The 12,640-nt window shown below is 36.4% G+C and overlaps 6 protein-coding genes across 6 annotated transcripts; 3 read left to right on the plus strand and 3 right to left on the minus strand.

Moving 5' to 3' along the window:
* Window positions 1-269: 269 nt before the first annotated feature.
* Window positions 270-624, plus strand: EV154DRAFT_489858 (uncharacterized protein). The gene has a single exon (XM_051599353.1). It carries the CDS (start codon window positions 347-349, stop codon window positions 599-601), a length of 255 nt encoding a protein of 84 aa, XP_051463805.1. The 5' UTR covers window positions 270-346; the 3' UTR covers window positions 602-624.
* Window positions 625-1,730: 1,106 nt separating this feature from the next.
* Window positions 1,731-3,860, plus strand: EV154DRAFT_489859 (uncharacterized protein; the record flags this gene model as incomplete). Its single annotated transcript, XM_051599354.1, has 1 exon — window positions 1,731-3,860. A coding segment is annotated over one exon (2,024 nt), but the record flags the coding sequence as incomplete, so codon positions are not given.
* A 904-nt stretch (window positions 3,861-4,764) lies between these two features.
* Window positions 4,765-5,441, minus strand: EV154DRAFT_410167 (uncharacterized protein; the record flags this gene model as incomplete). Its single annotated transcript, XM_051595387.1, has 2 exons — window positions 4,765-5,230; window positions 5,326-5,441. Coding segments are annotated over 2 exons (582 nt in total), but the record flags the coding sequence as incomplete, so codon positions are not given.
* Window positions 5,442-5,505: 64 nt separating this feature from the next.
* On the minus strand, window positions 5,506-6,334 carry EV154DRAFT_4806 (uncharacterized protein). Its single transcript, XM_051598339.1, has 2 exons — window positions 6,124-6,334; window positions 5,506-6,059 (listed from the first exon to the last, which is right to left on the minus strand). Exons 1-2 carry the CDS (start codon window positions 6,266-6,268, stop codon window positions 5,803-5,805), a joined length of 402 nt encoding a protein of 133 aa, XP_051463808.1. The 5' UTR covers window positions 6,269-6,334; the 3' UTR covers window positions 5,506-5,802.
* An 828-nt stretch (window positions 6,335-7,162) lies between these two features.
* Window positions 7,163-9,797, minus strand: EV154DRAFT_433661 (acyl-CoA dehydrogenase/oxidase C-terminal). Its single transcript, XM_051596740.1, has 8 exons — window positions 9,715-9,797; window positions 9,555-9,648; window positions 9,383-9,487; window positions 9,216-9,327; window positions 8,768-9,153; window positions 8,585-8,713; window positions 7,768-8,524; window positions 7,163-7,704 (listed from the first exon to the last, which is right to left on the minus strand). The coding sequence occupies exons 1-8, from the start codon at window positions 9,789-9,791 to the stop codon at window positions 7,217-7,219; spliced, it is 2,148 nt and encodes a 715-aa protein (XP_051463809.1). The 5' UTR covers window positions 9,792-9,797; the 3' UTR covers window positions 7,163-7,216.
* A 769-nt stretch (window positions 9,798-10,566) lies between these two features.
* Window positions 10,567-12,567, plus strand: EV154DRAFT_557700 (uncharacterized protein; the record flags this gene model as incomplete). Its single annotated transcript, XM_051605449.1, has 9 exons — window positions 10,567-10,809; window positions 10,866-11,126; window positions 11,183-11,322; window positions 11,390-11,423; window positions 11,493-11,558; window positions 11,631-11,758; window positions 11,835-11,954; window positions 12,009-12,319; window positions 12,380-12,567. The coding sequence occupies 9 exons, from the start codon at window positions 10,567-10,569 to the stop codon at window positions 12,565-12,567; spliced, it is 1,491 nt and encodes a 496-aa protein (XP_051463810.1).
* Window positions 12,568-12,640: the final 73 nt, after the last annotated feature.

The following is a 12,640-nucleotide window of genomic DNA, read 5'->3' on the forward strand; positions in this document are numbered from 1 at the left end:
TTTCTTATTGATGTCTAACAACGCGTTAATATATCACAAGCACAACAGAGATAAAGCAATATGTTTTTATCATGCAGCGCGTCAAAAATATCATTACCAAAATACATTTGGAGACATTAACAAAAACTCAAGCTGGGGAGGAAAAAACAACTGCCATTGAGAATGAATCAATTTTGATCGAAGATGAAATTGAATACAATTAAACAGAAGAAAACGGTGGATCCGGACAAAAAATGGAGATTCAGTACAGGAAAATATGTGGACAACGAACTATTCATATTTAGTTTAAAGTGCCCAGAAGATCATCCGAGCAAATCTCTCATAATAGACCCAGGTGATTTAAGCTATGTTGAATACGGTGTCTTTACTAAGTAAGGAAGAACTCCATAAAATCCTTAAATTTGAAGAGAAGAAGCTCCCTTTGCCTCCATTACATGTGGTGAAACTTATGGACAAATACAATCTCAAAACCACCACGGATATCCGTTCAGCTTTGAAGAGAAATCACATTCTTAAATATAACCCAGATAAATACATAGATTGGATCATTTACACAGTATACGGTTTATTACGCGAATACGAAATTGGGAATAATTTTTGATGTGTCTGGTGCAATCACGACGATCTTTGAAAATCCAAGGGAAAGAATAAATTTCTCGCCTAATTAGTCAAATGCTCGCGTTTATGTAAATTGTTTTGAAGGCTTTCATACTAGACATAATTGCGATTCCCATCATTAATTTTTTTAGTGCTGAATCTGTGTCTCTAGTTTTTTAATTAAGTATCCGCATGTAGTGTTAGGGTTTATAGTACGCATTTCTTGGAACAGCGAAAGTGCACATAGCCACAACCTAAAATCAATGTCTTAGCTGTTTTTTAGACCTGAAGACAAGAATATGCAATCAAAAACAACGTGTTAGTTACAAATAAATGTATATTGAACAGTCTATACCTTTTTCGACAATTCCATATTTATTCTTTTGTTCTTGAGCTTATTTGATCTTAATCGTACGTTGTCTTCATTTTAGCTGTGAGCACAGCCAAATCTTTTTTTTTTTTTTTATTTTTTTTTTTTTTTTTTTTTTTTTGCCATCTGCATTTTTATTTCTACTGGTTGTATTTTTTATTGTCTGTTGGCTGCAAGTCCTTCACATACAGGACAGGACCAGTACATAGGTTTCCCCCAGTAATTTTTTTTTTGCTGAATATCCTGAGGGAAACTTCAGCAGGAACCAGCTACTAGATGGTTCGATTAGTCTTCGTAAAAACTAAACCAATAAAGCCTTCCAATCACTCATTTGTTACGTTTTCTTTTACCTTTATTTTGCAAAATATCCTATACATTAACCCAAACTTTTTCTGTCTCCTTTTCTTCTGATAAAATGAGCTTCAAATTCATCTTATATATCTGGTTTCATCGTTTGACTTGACGGTTGAATTGAAGTGCCTAACTCGCATTTGTGTAAGTCGATGTTCCGTTCACCTCAAAATGCTGTTTTATAGTTAGGTCCTTTTGGAGATATCTAGTAACTCCTTCGCAGCAAGTTAGATTGACAATACCAGCACAGCGTATGGTAATCAAGATCTATTTTTAAATTGTAAAGTTTGTCCATTAACTCAAGTGGAATTCGCCTATGTCAAAGAAGGAAACTGGTGTGACCGTCACGACTGCCGCCGAAAGACATTGTCAAAAACGCAAATAAAGAAGACCGCGCCCTTTTATTTTTTAAGCATGAACAATATAGGATTCGAGATTCTCACTATAGTGTTTAGTCATTTGTACAAGACAGATGTTGCACAATGCCTTTTTGTTTGCAAAAGCTGGAAGGAAGCAGGATTACCTTTTGTTCATAAAGACCTAACGTGGACCTCTAGACAGGTTACTCGTTTAAAGAAGCGAATGAAGCTACGTCCCATTACCCGTGATCGCTATTTCAAACAAGGCATTTTAACAAAAACACTCAGAATCGATCAAGATCACTCTGACTATCTTACATACGACACAGAAATGGACACTTACGATAAACCAGACCTTAGCTATGCCTTTGACAAAAAAGATTGGCTAGCGCTTTTGAAATACTTACCAAACCTAGAAGTTTTAGACTTCAGTGAAAGTGCTAACGGCAACAGATATCTTCGCTATATCAAAGATGCAGATACCAACATTTTGCCCAAAATTCAAGTCATGCTCAACGATGAATATGCACCCAGCATGTTCGGGAATGCTGATAACATTTATCTCGGTGCCTGTTATAGACACCGTGCAACAATCACTACTCTTTATATAAATTACAGACAGTCAGTTATTGGTATGGGCTCTATAAACATTCAAATGCTCCCTTTGTTAAGAGAATTCAATAATTTGACGCATCTGACATTCCATAACAAATGTGACGACCAGTTAACTACGTTTGACATTCAAGATGCTTGTCCTCACTTGATTTTGCTTAAATACAGAAGCAAATTTGGCATTCCAGATTTCAAAGTTAAAGCAATTCTTGATGAACCGGACCCAGAAAAATTGGATCACAAACTGGTGGAAATGGAGATAGTCGTTCCATCTATAACAAAGAATTATGCCAAATATATCATAAATTATATTTCTCCGTATGTGGATAGACTGGTGCTTATTATGAAAGGAGTGGATTTATATGATTGGATTCATGAAATTGGCCACGACACTGTATTGGATCTTCTGCGCAGCTTTAACACTACGACAACCTCTTTCAGTATTAGTTGGCTCCCCGGCAAGAATTACGAGAGACATTCTATTCACGATGACTCTGACACCACTATATTTTTCTCATTGCTTCATGCCCTGAGAGGCAACAAACGAATGTTTTGTAACGGCGATTATGGAGATATGAACCCATTACACAAATCCATTCAATACACTCCAGAAAATGGCCTACATGTGAAATACGGCTTGGGTTATTTTGATTATTGCTTCCAAACCTTGCAAAATACTGGTGTAGGTACTGACACTGACCCATCGAATCGCTCAATCCTGGTTGCTTTACCAAATAATTTGGTTTCTACTATCGGTCCAGAAATTATACATAGTTTGCAGATAGAAATGCGCGACCGTGATCCTGCTCTACATATGAATTTTTTGCAGTATGCATTGTCAAATTGCCCGAATCTTCAATACTTTAATTATTATTCGATTAATTGTGGCCATCATATTTTGCTTGGTCCAGACACCAAAGCTCGCCGATATGGTCCGAAAAATAGGAACAGTTTGACAAACACATTAAAAGAAAACATAAAGGCGATCAAAATACGGAACATGCTTCCATCAGAAGAACTGGTACATCTTATACGCACATATATGCCTGATGTCAAGACACTTGTATGTGGTGGTAAACCACCTTCTATGGATCAAGCGACTTGTATCAATGTAGACTTGACAGAGCTCCACCACTTGAATTCGATTTATCTAGATGCTACTTGCTTGGATGTCCGTATGACTCATACAGTGTTTATGGGGATTCAATGTTATGGGGGAGTTCATACTTACTACAGCCTGGGAATAAAAAAGAATAGATGTACTATCGATTCGATCCCTTTGGATTATATGGAACAACAGACAAGGAGAGAAGATATAAATACTCGAGCGACCATTTTTCAATGTGACAGGCGTGATATCAAATTTGTCGTTTTCTATGGGTATGATAGAATTGCAGAGATCGTAAATGGACAGCTTGTTCACTTAAGAAAGACTGAGTATAATGACTTTGGCCTCTTCTTGTAAAGACTATCCATGTGAATTAGATTCTGATATAGGATTCCAGAACCCTCTTTAAAATGAGTAAATGTTTGTGAAATAAAAGATTTAACCTCATTGGGAATATCAGTTATAAATCGTCTGTTTGAATGCAAAATGTGTATGATACAAGGTTCTCCAAAAAAAAAAAAAAAAAAAAAAAAAAAAAAAAAGAAAAAAAAAAGAAAAAAAAACGGTCTTGCTAGATATATATTTGATAAATATTAGATAAACACTAGATAAACATTAGATAAACATGCACGACAAATCCAACAAATCATTTGTATATGGGATTTGGCAATGTTGTTTCTAGGGTTGAATTCATTAATGATATTGCGAACAAAGTTTATGAAATTAATCCCTTCATTAAGGGCGAAAACAACGGGACTATACGGTGATTTTCTTATGCTATCTTTAGAAGAATTTTTTTTTAATTTTTTTCTCTAAATCAAATTTATAAGCTGTTACTGCATTGCAAATATCGACAAATCTACGAGCAGTATGCTCCTCAGAGAAAAACGTAAGATATACAAGTCATGTCGCACGCGTTGAGCTTTACATATTTTAATGTCTTCAATGGGTAAAGTTTGAAAGAGCGATAGCGAATAGACCTAAACCTTTAGGGCAGGCCAATTGACTTGGGCTGTAAAATTGATTTACGATTAAAAGTTTAAATCCGCTGTTACACATTGTGTTATTTTGTTTTTTCAAAAGTCCGGTAAATGCACAATGGATTAACAGTTTTGGAAATCACCCACTATATTTTGGTTGGTAAAAGGTGTGTATATATATTTAAATTAATTAAATTTGACCAAACTGAGTTTTTCGTTTTTCGGCTCGAATGTTTTTCTGGCGTTGCAATTGCCTGATATGTGTTTCACAGTAAATGCGTCTATCATACATATAGTAGGTATCTGTAATTGGCACTCGGCAGACTGTACATCCAAAGCAACCTGGGTGGAATCGCCAATTTTCGTTTGTCTGTGCGCATTGACCTTTTATATACATGTAAAGAAAAAATATCTATTTTTAACGCTATGACTTTTAAACAAAAATAGAATAATATAAATACCTTCGATGGGCTCACAACATTCGCGGCAAAGGGAGTTATTAAGCTCATGATAGTGTCTTTTACAGTACGGTAAATCATCAAAGACATAGAATGTATTATCAGGGAATGGACGGTGACAGGTATGACAACCAAAGCACTCCAAATGCCATTTTCCATTTAATTTACCATCCATAGCCGATACAGCGTTTTTCTCGATGGTGCCATGACATGATTTACATTTGGGTAGAAATAGGGCCTTAAAATCCATGCGGCAATACACTCTTCCCCCATACTCTTTCCAACCTGTACGATCATCAATACTGACAAGACAATGGTAACACTTGATATGCCCAGGGTGGTAAAATTTACCCAATGCTTTAATTGTTGGTGTGTTGGGAGGAATGGGTCTATCACTAAAAATTAACGTTATTTTTTGGCCCTAATCTCTTTTTTACCAGGTAAATCGATGTTTGTCTTACCAAGCAGCACACATGATGCGATTTTTGACCACATGAAAATCTCTCTCACAATAAAGTTTACCTTCGTATTCATGATGTGTGCGACGTATATCAAATGGAGCGCTACACAAGCGGCAAGTAAAGCATGCCTTATGGTAACACTAAGAATTTAAATTAATACAGGCTTTTCCTTTTTATAAATATACTCCATACATCTCTTCCAACCGTCTTCACATCATCCCTGTAATCGAATTCCTCTTGACAGACGGCACAATTGTTTGATTTGGTATTTGTAGGTACTGGAGGTGACATGAGATGAATATCATCGTTCATCGAGTTCATTAGATCCGCCATTAAATTATCCAGGGCACCACTACTTCCTGACTGTGATGGCTTTTGTTGATTGTAAATATTTCCCAGAGATTGCTTTCTTGTTCCCTCGTAACGAAAATCTGAGCTTGAGTCGTTTCTATGTATAGAGGATGGTTACTAAGGTACACCTTTTTTTTTTAATATGTGCGTTTAAATTACCGATAGACTGGACTGGAAGGAGCAGGTGAATTACTGTTCTTTCGTAAATCCAGTGAAGAGGAAGACTTGTAGAAATCGTCAGCATATGAATCGTCTTGATAGGTATCTTTTAATGGACGTTGTAGATCTTTAGCCATGCCGTTATAATATGGAGGTGTCACCGATCCTCCTATTGTTGTGTTATTAAAATGGTTGTATTTATTGGTAGTATTGGGGCTTTGTAATGGAGAGATAGGTTTCTTCATGTATTTGTCTAATAAAGAGTTTATTTTGGTGTTATGAGAGGTCTTTTTTTTAAAAAAAAATTAAGCTTTTACCTTTCATGGCGGGAATGATGGGGAGTGAAGGTACAGGTGGTTGGCTAGAGCAAAGATGATCACCTAGACGTCTAATGAGTACATCTCTTCCACAGTCTGAGCATTTCACTGTGGGCAAAACTTGAGACATTCTTTCTGAAGCCATAATTTGGATTTTATTTTTTTATTTTTTATTAAAAAAGGACAATAAAAATAAAAAAGTAAAAAGGGGGGAAACTTTATACTTTCAATTTACCAAATGTTTGAAAACACCGCCCACTTTTTTGAATTTACTGGATTTGTATTTCAAATTCAGACAACTGTAAAAATTGAGTTTCTAAACGATGCTTGCTTTTTATCTTGGTATGGTTCAGAACGTCCTATCCCACCAGAACAGTCTTTTGGAACAGGGTATGTATAAGTGATATACCGGGAGTTGATATATCTCCTCATGAAAGATGGCGAAAAGGAGAATATGGGGGCATGACAGTCTCAACTTTCAATCGCATCAATTTCATATCTATTGAGATGGATGGATCGAGCGATTGTCTATAAAAATAGCAAAATAACTCATTCTATACTTGTCCAAAATCCCTAAAAAAAATATTTACAGTACAGGAAACATACTATTGTGTCTTTCGTGTTTATATATCGTCAATCTTAGCCTTTCTTTGGTGATGTGCAATCGTGTGACTTTCCAAACTACAAGAAAGTACTAGACCGTAATTGTACTAAATGTAATCAGCAGTTAGCAACATTTTGGGATAATTTAAACAATTCTTTAAAAGCGTCATTAAATGTAAGCCCTGAAGTTTGTGGGCTTAAAAAACTAAAATTAGTCCTGATTCCAGGAGCCATAATTCCACTTAGATAGAATAATCTAGACACAAACCCTGCTTGTATACCTTGGAACCGTTCCAGACTTACTTGTGGGCAGTTAAGTTATTTACCCTGAAATACTATATATGCGTAGAGTAGTTTAAGTGTACAAACTGTTTGTCTAACTAACGTCATATTGGTATCCTAATTAGCAAACGTGATCCTTACTGTGTCCTCAATTAATTTAATCAAAAGCTTAATTTATTTGGCAAAAAATAACATTGTTTATATATCCTTAATCCTCATCTTCATCGTCTTCATCTTCCAAGCCTGCTTCTTCATCTTCTTCGTCTTCTTCGCCACCCACATCCCGTGTGATTAATGGTTTAATAAGACGATCAAAATAGGGATGTTGAGTTTGAGGGTTCGACCGTTTCACCTGGTCAAAGTAATGCACATACACATTACCATCCTTGCGTCCTAAAGGACTATTAATCATGTAGTCTGATAAATTGAAAGAATCCACCAAAGGAATGGCCTGTTCTCGCACGTCTTTACAAAGTATGTTTACACTGCTACGAATGAACTCGATCTGTGCAGGACTAAAGTACTCGTATTGTAAGAATGCACCTGCGTTTTCTTCAATTGAGTAGAGTCCGTACAATAGACAGACCTTGATCAAAACATCGTGGAGTGATCCTGTAACCTTAGATACACCGTCTGCAAATCGGTTGAATAAGTAACTGAATGAATGAAGCTTGGCAGCATAAAGGCGAGATTGTGCTAAATTTATATACATGTACATTAGAAAAAACATATACCAGTATCACTCATTGATATACTTACAGCAATGTTCGTAAGCATCATCTACGTCCATGCCTTGCTTAAGACAAGCGTCAAATTCGATACCGGCGTTTCGAACTACATTAGCACACACCACTTGCCAGCCTTCAATAATCAATTCGGGTGACAAGATGTCTTCCATGCGCTTCACCTGACATTTCTTGCCAATCAGCACATCTAATTTGTTTAAATAACCTACACCTGGAGACAGCTTTTTACCACCTAATGCATCACGGTAACTGGAGATCAAATAACGACCCAACTGAAGTGTCAAGATGGTATTATCGCCTTCCCAGGTACACTGGACAGCAAAGTCTGCGTACATGGAGGATAATCCTGTGTAAGCAGAGTAACCATGACCACCACAAGCTTGGCGACATGCTTCAATGGTGCTCAAACAATTCCAGGTACAAAAGGCTTTGAGACCGGCGCTGGTGGAGTGAGTCTCTTTCAATATTTCCATAACCTCATCAATATCCGCATCCCCTTCCTTGGCGCCCTCTAATCGTGTCATCATAAGATTGTACATGTCTGTCATTTCTGTTGCTGTAAAAGACATTGCAAATGTCTGTGCAAGTAAAGGCATTAGACGACGTTGGTGGATTGGGTAATCCAATAATTTGGTTTCGATGTCTGTTTTAGAGCTGGAAAATTGACGACGAACAGCGGCATATCTGATTGCAATTGATAGTGCTTTTTTAGAAACATTTGAGCCATCTGCTACCATTGTCACACGACCTTGTAACAGGGCACCGTAAGTCTATAATAGGATATGTTTGTAAAACAGTCTCTCTCTTTTTTTTATGATATATCTATGTACCAGTTGTTGCATTTTGGGCTCTTGAACTTGGCCAGTACGAGAGACTTTGGTGTGTTTTTGGAGCATGTAAGCACGAGGAATACTAACACTTGTAAACTGGATCCAGCCATTATCAATACCATCTCTTCCCTAATATTTAAAATTAATAAAACACTCGAGTGACAAAAAAAAGGTTGATTTTACCATCTTTTTACCGATATCACCAATGTTAATACCGGGTAACGTATTATATGTTTTAGGGTCTCTCAAAGGCACAACAAAACATTTGGTGCCATGCATCTTTCCTTTGACAATTAATTGAGCAAATACCGCAGCATGTGTAGCAGAGTGAGCGGCACCGCCTATCCACCATTTGGTAGCAGTTAAGGTAGGAGTATGGATAATGAATTGGTCGGAAGCCTCATCAAAGGTAGCAGTGGTTTCAAGGCCAGGTACATTTGAGCCGTGACCTAGTTCTGTCATAGCAAAGCAGCCCACAAACGAAGATAGCGAAAGAGCTCCCTTTCCAAACCAGTAACCTAATTGACCCGGTGTGGCATTACTCTGCAAAGCGCCAACAAATAAACCGTCTATGCTCCAAGAAAGTTTGTTAATAAAAATTAAACATCAAATGAAGATACGGAGATCTTACAATGTACGCCAAATCTGGTCCAGAAACCAGGATCAACCAAACTAACGATCTCCATACGCTTTTTAAAGGTTTCGACCGATTCATTTTGAAGATGATGAAGCATGCTACTGAACTGGGTGTACAGAAGGTCAATAATTAAAAATTGAATTAAAATGATAAATACCTACTTTTTCCATAGTACGTTCACGAAGCTCTGATTTAGATATATCGTGGATATCATCCATTTTGAAAAGGGGGTCTCTTTCCAATTCTTGCATAATCTTTTCTTTTAACTACAAGTGAAAAGAGTCAATTACCAGCCTATTTTTTTTTTTTTTTTGAGGAGTGGAGTATATTTACAAGCGTTGCTTTCTCACCGCCGTCCATCAAGATAGTCAAGGCACGAATATCAAAAGCCGCCTTAGCTCTTTCTTCATTCATACTGGCTACAGGACTATTAGAAAAAAAGGTGTTAGTGACAAGAATATACACTCAGAGGGGAGCTATTATGTTTGTTTACTCGACAGCCTTGGCATGTTCTTGTTCTGGAGTCAAATGTTGTTTTACGGCTTGAATTCGTTTTTGAGCAATGGACATGGTGTATAAAATTTAAAAGGAAAAAGGAAGAAAAAACATATTTGGACCTGTTTATATAAGCCAATCTGATTCTCTGCATTTATTCGAGTTGGATTGACTAAGGACTAAAATTCCAAATTTAGCCATGAAACGCTGACATGCCTGACATCAAGCCAACTTTGGATAGTATATCTTGACAAAATTCACGTGGAAACTTTCTTTTTTAAAAAGACGCAGCAAGTTGCCTTCCAGTTATCTCTTTTATATACTGTACTAGCCCTGCAAACTAACTCCCAAGTTGGGAGCTTCTTTTTTTTTGGGGCAGGAAATGGGGGATATCAAGGTCAAATTGAACTCCCGACAGTACCATATTTGGTTTTGTTGCTGCTACCAAACATAAAAAAAGCAAAGCCATTATAATACTTTTACAACAGCAGTTAGGGACATCCAGTCAAACTTATGGAAATTGGCATTTTTCCACAAAAATGATTGGCGAGAATTGCATGACAAAAAGACGCGTATTTTTTTTTTTTTTTTTTTTTTTCACTCCTCTTGATAACATTTATTTTCACTGCTCTTGACTACACTTATTTCTACACCTCTTGACTACACTTATTTCTACACCTCTTGATTACACTTATTTTTCATTCCTCTTGACTACACTTATTTTCACTGCTCTTGATAACATCTATTTTCACTCCTCTTGACTACACTTATTTTCACTCCTCTTGATTACACTTATTTTTCATTCCTCTCGTGGGGATTTGAATTTGTTCACACAAACATATTATGCCACATGTCTTTAAACACTTACTTTGTACCAGAAGAGCTTGAAGTTGATCGTTATTTCAAGAAAAATCCATTTCCTGATTGGTCCTTCCCACAATACTATGAATGGAAAAAAAGACTAAATCCGTTTAATGAGAAGTTCAACAAGATGCAAAAGGAATATAACGATAACTTGGAAATCATCAAGAAAAGTAGCTTGGTCCATGATGACGTCAAATCCCAAATTCAAGTCTTCAAAAAGTCTTCAAAGGTGAATACAAATCAATATTCTGCATATAAATGCAAAAGTGCTAACGTTTTGAACAGGGAAAGGCCAAAGATAAGGAGATCCACAAAATTGTAAACAACATAACGTACAAGGGCCATGCTTCTCACTACAAGAATAGCACGATCAATAATATCATGGAAGTACCTAAGGACGAAAGCTCACGCTGTTCGATTGTTGCTGAAAACAAAAGTGCTATGGAAAGGGAAGGAAAGCGAACATTTGAATTTCATGAAGATAGTAATGAAGTAGCCACAACAGATTCAAGAATGAACTCTTTGTATCATTATCTGTATAAACTGGTAAGGAAATCTATACTTCTTTGAAGTAAGGCTTTAAAACAGAGTTGTTTTTGTAGCACAAACATGAAAATATCGATTTGAATACAATTCCAACTCTACCGACGCCTACAACTATTGATCAAAAACTTTACAATGAATGCATCCGGTTACTTAAGACGTACAAAGACTTAACTCCAGTAGAGAAGTCAAAGTTACAGTAAGTACAATACCCATACAAATATGCCCATTAACGATTGCTAAATGATTGTTGTCATAAATTTTAGTGTTCTTTTGTCCAGTTATATCAATACTGTATCAGTTAGTTGTCGGAGGACGATCAGATCAATCAATGGTACTGATTAATTAAACTGCATACTTACTTCTAAGCCAGTACTGTCCTTTTCAAAATACGCAAATTCAATATGGGCCAAGTTGAAACAAGACTTACAAAAGGTGAGCAATCCAACTTAAAAGCAATTTTGATTATTTGAACTTTCATTAACGATATGCGTTTTCTCTGCTTAGGCATATGAGGCTGGCGGTAAAAAAGGTCTTCGAAAGTTTGTAGTTCGAGAGCGTCGTAGAATATATGAGGATGAAGTTCAAGATAAAGAAGAGTTTAACTTGATGATCATGGATGTTTACGATCTGATGTAAAATCCTTAACACCATATCACATCACTTAGTTTAAACACTTTTTCTAATGTAACGTATGTTTATATTATGTAGACTCAATAATGTAACCTTCAAGGACTGGTACGAAGAACATTTGCATGAGGAGGACTTTGGGTGCTATTGGAAGTCTGTATTTGATATCATATTTCGAGGAACCAATGTTTCGCTGATAAGGTAAATAAAGGGATTATTACAAAGTTATTTTGATTGGCTTACATGACCCCACAGAGGAGAGGCGTGCTGTCTAGCGACGAAGTATGATCGTCAACTCAATGAATACGAATACGGAGATGTATCGACTGGTGTATATGGTAGAAAAATAGATTTAATTTTTAAGGGATCCATACTTGACGACAAGCGTATAAAGAAGAATATCGAGCTGAGCTCTGTAGAAATCAAGCCTGCCAGTGTGTCTGAAGATGTCGAAGCCATCCAACTGAACAAAAATATCAGAGTCAATAAGAGTATCTTGCATAATATCGCTGCACATATGGGAGAGCTTAGTGATGATTGTTATGTCCTGGGTATAGATATTATAGGTAAACTAGGCGCACTTATTTAAGATTTAACCTTGCTGTAACTGAAAAAAAAATTGAAAGGTCTCTCTGCTTTTGTCTACTCTGTTTATCAATATGAAGATATCATAGCTGCAGTGAAGGTTGAAGAGGACAATCTGTTTTTACCAGGGGATTTCGATGATTTGGAGGATTTAGTCTTCGGGAACACTTTAGACCAATTGTTAAATTTCAAGGTAAAGCAGTACATCCAATCCATTATTTCAAAATAAGTAATTAGGCATTTTTTTTTAGGAATTCATACTCAATCTGCATAACGACATAAATAAGGCTTCCAAAAGTTAT

Source organism: Mucor mucedo, assembly GCF_025094135.1.
Source record: "Mucor mucedo strain NRRL 3635 chromosome Unknown EV154scaffold_1, whole genome shotgun sequence".
Lineage (NCBI taxonomy): Eukaryota > Fungi > Mucoromycota > Mucoromycetes > Mucorales > Mucoraceae > Mucor > Mucor mucedo.